At 42.5% G+C, this 5,000-nt stretch overlaps 1 protein-coding gene across 1 annotated transcript in view; it reads left to right on the forward strand.

Moving 5' to 3' along the window:
- LOC138950477 (alpha-mannosidase 2x-like) overlaps nucleotides 1-5,000 on the forward strand; it is a 55,666-nt gene that overhangs the window by 32,568 nt on the left and 18,098 nt on the right. The window contains exons 11-13 of the mRNA XM_070322202.1: nucleotides 2,399-2,581; nucleotides 3,245-3,359; nucleotides 4,155-4,222. Of these exons, the coding sequence (XP_070178303.1) occupies nucleotides 2,399-2,581; nucleotides 3,245-3,359; nucleotides 4,155-4,222 (366 nt within the window). The remainder of the gene's footprint in view (nucleotides 1-2,398; nucleotides 2,582-3,244; nucleotides 3,360-4,154; nucleotides 4,223-5,000) is intronic.

Raw genomic sequence — 5,000 nt, forward strand, 5'->3', positions numbered from 1 at the left:
TGGGCTTTGCCCTTCTTGTTATTACTTAGTTAGTGGAAGAATCTTTTGTAATGTATGTTTGATGGTGTATGCTTTTGATTAAGCGTTGTTGACTATGAATGTAGATGTAAATGCTTGTATAACTGTGTTTTAATTTTAAATGTGTCAAGCGCAAAGAGCATAATTGTAAAGTTATGATGTTGCGTTTTATAAATGCTCATTTATTATTATTATTATTATTATTATTATTATTCCACAAAAACCTGGCAAGGGTGGTGGAGGATAATTCAAGGTGAGCGGCTAATTTAAGGTGAGCGGCTATTTCATCTCCCGCCCCTTCCACAAAAACCTAGATAGGGTGGTAGAGACTAATTAAAGGTGAGCGGCTAATTTAAGGTGAGCGGCTATTTTATCTCCCGCCCCTTCCACAAAAACCTAGATAGGGTGGTAGAGACTAATTAAAGGTGAGCGGCTAATTTAAGGTGAGCGGCTATTTCATCTCCCGCCCCTTCCACAAAAACCCAGGGATCGCGCTAGCTTTTTAAAAAACGCGTAAGTCATACGCAACGAAACGAAAAAAACGCGTCACGGACCAATATTTTTGCGTACTACGAAAACACGTACAGACACAAACAAAACACGCACGAAAGACTTAAAGACACTCCTTACCTAAATACGGCGAGTTTTCCTGTCGAACTCCGCGCACGCCTGTCGAATAACACCCCTGCTGTCTCCAACCTTCGGGCCTTGCGAGTTTGTTTCCCGCTCTAATACGACTCGACTAGACACACTTTCCGCCTTTTGAAAGCGCGAGATGGGAGAGCAGCTAATGTCTGTTTCATTATCCGACAAGACATTATCTGGTAATACCCTCGTTACGTTCGTTTGCGATACTTCGATGCAAAAAGAAACGGACTTTAGTTTTGACGCGCAGATTTCATGTGTGTCGTCACTTCTCGAGCCCTATAGTCAGTTTCAGGATCGGGTGATTATTAAGTCAGAGCAAAAGCGCTGCGTGAAGACAAGAAAAAGTTACACTATTTTTGCGTATGGCTTAAGCGGCGCGGCGAAAAAAACGCGTCAGCGACTTTTAAAATGCGTCAAATACGCAAAAATCGTGCGTAAACGCGATCCCTGAAACCTAGATAGGGTGGTGGAGACTAATTTAAGGAGAGCGGCTAATTTAAGGTGAGCGGCTATTTCATCTCCCGCCCCTTCCACTAAAACCTGGATAGGGTGGTGGAGACTAATTTAAGGAGAGCGGCTAATTTAAGGTGAGCGGCTATTTCATCTCCCGCCCCTTCCACAAAAACCTGGATAGGGTGGTGGAGACTAATTTAAGGTGAGCGGCTAATTTAAGGTGAGCGGCTATTTCATCTCCCGCCCCTTCCACAAAAACCTGAATAGGGTGGTGGTGACTAATTTAAGGTGAGCGGCTAATTTAAGGTGAGCGGCTATTTCATCTCCCGCCCCTTCCACAAAAACCTGGATAGGGTGGTGGAGACTAATTTAAGGTGAGCGGCTAATTTAAGGTGAGCGGCTATTTCATCTCCCGCCCCTTCCACAAAAACCTGGATAGGGTGGTGGTGACTAATTTAAGGTGAGCGGCTAATTTAAGGTGAGCGGCTATTTCATCTCCCGCCCATTCCACAAAAACCTGGATAGGGTGGTGGAGGCTAATTTAAGGTGAGCGGCTAATTTAAGGTGAGCGGCTATTTCATCTCTCGCCCCTTCCACAAAAACCTGGATAGGGTGGTGGAGACTAATTTAAGGTGAGCGGCTAATTTAAGGTGAGCGGCTATTTCATCACCCGCCCCTTCCACAAAAACCTGGATAGGGCAGTGGAGACTAATTTAAGGTGAGCGGCTATTTCATCACCCGCCCCTTCCACAAAAACCTGGATAGGGTGGAGGAGACTAATTTAAGGTGAGCGGCTAATTTAAGGTGAGCGGCTATTTCATCACCCGCCCCTTCCACAAAAACCTGGATAGGGCAGTGGAGACCAACTTGAGATGAGGGCCTGTGTTGACCATCAGAGTATATATGTTTGTGTTTACAATTGGAGTGACTATTTCACCTCCCGCCCATTCCACAAAAAGCTGGATAGGGCAGTTGAGGCTAATTTGAGGTGAGAGTATGTTTGTGTTTACAATTGAACAAGAGTGTCATAGTTGTTTTGTTTGCGTTTTGTGGGAGAGAGTTTGACAAGAGAAGTGGAAGAGAGGTTATGATGCACAATTTCCAGTGGTTATTATGAATAATGATTGGTGCTCTCTGTGTGCCAGTGTGTGTGTATGCATGGGTGCATGCCCGCATGTTTGTGATTTTCTCAGATCTTTGCGTGTCTTGATAGTGGGGTTTTACTGTACCTCCATCAATAACAGAACAACACGCTCACTACCCCCCTTCTAACGTGCAGGTCCGCCGAAATTATCTTCACCCTGGCGCAGGCTTACGCTCGTAAAAACAGGGCATCCAACTTCCCATCAGTGGAGATGATGAAGAAACTGGTGACAGCGAGACGAAGTCTGGGTCTCTTTCAGCACCATGACGCCATCGCCGGAACAGCCAAGGACTTTGTCATCAACGATTATGGAGAAAGGTTGGTGTGTGTGTCTGTGCTGGGTGGTTGAGATTTGGGGTGTGTGCCGAGGATGTTAGTGCAGGGAAGATGTTTTTCAACACCATGATGCCATCGCCGGAACAGCCAAGGACTTTGTCATCAACGATTATGGAGAAAGGTTGGTGTGTGTGTCTGTGCTGGGTGGTTGAGATTTGGGGTGTGTGCCGAGGATGTTAGCGCAGGGAAGATGTGCACGCACACACATGCAGGCACGCACGCATTCACACCTGCCCTTTTTCTCTCAGCTTGTTTGTTTACATCATCTCTTTGTATCTCAAACAGAATGAGGCAGAGCGATGTTAAGATATCAAATAACCAAAGGGAAGTAATCGCTCTTAATGCAAACATGTGTAATAGAGTAAGCGAGAGTTGATTTAATTAAACTGTCAAATATGCTGTGATTAATCAGTTTAGAGAAAATTGACACAAAGCGATTACTTCCCTTTGGTTATTTGATATCATCTCTTTGTGTCAATTTTCTCTAAACTGATTAATCACAGCATATTTGACAGTTTAATTTCATGCTGAAACGACTGCAAAGAAAGTTTAGTTCGCCACAGCAAGACCTACACTTGCATTGTTCTATCAATCAGACAACACACAAAAAGACCAAAAAACCAAAAACCAGTCATTCTTTTTCAGGTTACTTGAAGGGCTGACGGGGGCCAAGCAGGTGATGGCAGAGAGTGCGGCTTTCCTGGTGGTGAAGGACAAAGGTCAATACAAGTACGACGCGGCCGCCCCCATCCTGGACTTGGTCAGTTGAATTCACTTGCCGTGTGACAATCTTAAAGTGCTGCATTCTCATGAAACTCTATGATTAAAAAAAAAAGTCCATTCTTGTGCAAGATGGCATCAATGCGGATGTGAGAATACATTTTAGAAAATGCTACACTTAAACACAATTTCATTGTTGTCATGGAATTTTGTCGTTGCTCATTTTAGACAGCGTTTCAGCAGAAGGTCAATATTGATTTTTTTTATTTTGAGTTAGTGTTTACATTTGTACCTGGTAATGGATAGGAAGATGGCAGAATGTTAAATCATGTATTGTCCATCATATTTTAGAGAATATTTCTCATGGAGAATAATTTACTTAGTCTAAAGCACCAAAACATCAAAATCGCCAAGAATCGAGTTCTGCCAAAATTCCAGGACGACGACGATTTGCTACGCTGAAAATTCCCAAAAATTGTCATTTGCTACACTTGACAAGGGTTGGCAGGTGTGACAGGGTTAGTACGCTTGCTTACTGAATTTTGTTGTTGTTGTTATTGACTTTGTACTTGTTCTTATCGCTATGATGAGTAAGTTTGCTTGTATTTTCTAATGTCATGATTTGTATATCGTGTGTGTGTGTGTGTGTGTGTGTGTGTGTGTGCGTGTGTGTGTGTGTGTGTGTATGCGTGTGTGTGTGCGTGCGTGCGTGCGTGCGTGCATGCGAGAGGTGTTATTTGGAATTGTAAAGCGCGTGGAGCTGTGAATCGGGACTTGCGCTGTAGATAAGTGATTTATTATTACATTTATTATTATCGTTGATAATCTGTTACAGGACCAAGTGCGGGAGGCTCATGACAGTCTTCCTCTGCGGCCCGTCATCCAGCTGAGCTCTACACCCACGTGAGTTATCTCCCCTCTTCTCTTGGTGGCTTTGCAGAATAGATAAGGCAAAAAAAAAAAATTGTCTGTTTCTGGTAACATGGCTAAAAAAAATAGGGTCGGTAGGTAGGGATTTTTTTTTTTTTTTTCTTTATTTTCTTTTTCCTTCCCCAAATGTAGACCAATAAAACTAACTTTAAAAATCGCGCAAAGAGACTGGATTCACTATACATAGAGACAAGACACTCAACACATTTACAAATCGTCAGCGGACTTTCGTTTTCACACGTTTTTGTTGTTCATTTTCTCACCCTGTCCTTTACCACCAAAAAAAAAAATAAAAACATTTTGAGTTTGGAAAAAAAAAGTTTAGGGTCGGCGCCGAAATTTAGGGTTGGTCGGGTGACCAGAAACAGACAATTTTTTTTTGTGGCCTAAGTGGATAAGACGCAGGAAAACATTTTGGTGCTGCAATTTTGACACTTCACACTGTTCCCTGGGAAATAGCGGCCAGAATTTTCTTGAGGGAATTCTCAATGGTCAATGAAATATAGAGATAGAGATACCAAACACGTCTTTCTTTGGTGCTCTCATTTCTTTGCATGTGAGAAAAGTTATTTGAAATGGAAATTCGAAAAAAAATAAAGAAAAAAAAAGCGAAAATTCGTAATCGTCTTGTGTCGTCTTTGTATTGGTGAGTACAGTAATCCTTTGTTTTTTAACTTTGAAATAGATGAACAAGTCAGAGATTTTGATGCCAAAACTGTGATATCTGAGTGACAGTTACCATACAAATCAT

This window comes from Littorina saxatilis, linkage group LG16, assembly GCF_037325665.1.
Source record: "Littorina saxatilis isolate snail1 linkage group LG16, US_GU_Lsax_2.0, whole genome shotgun sequence".
Classification (NCBI taxonomy): Eukaryota; Metazoa; Mollusca; class Gastropoda; order Littorinimorpha; family Littorinidae; genus Littorina; species Littorina saxatilis.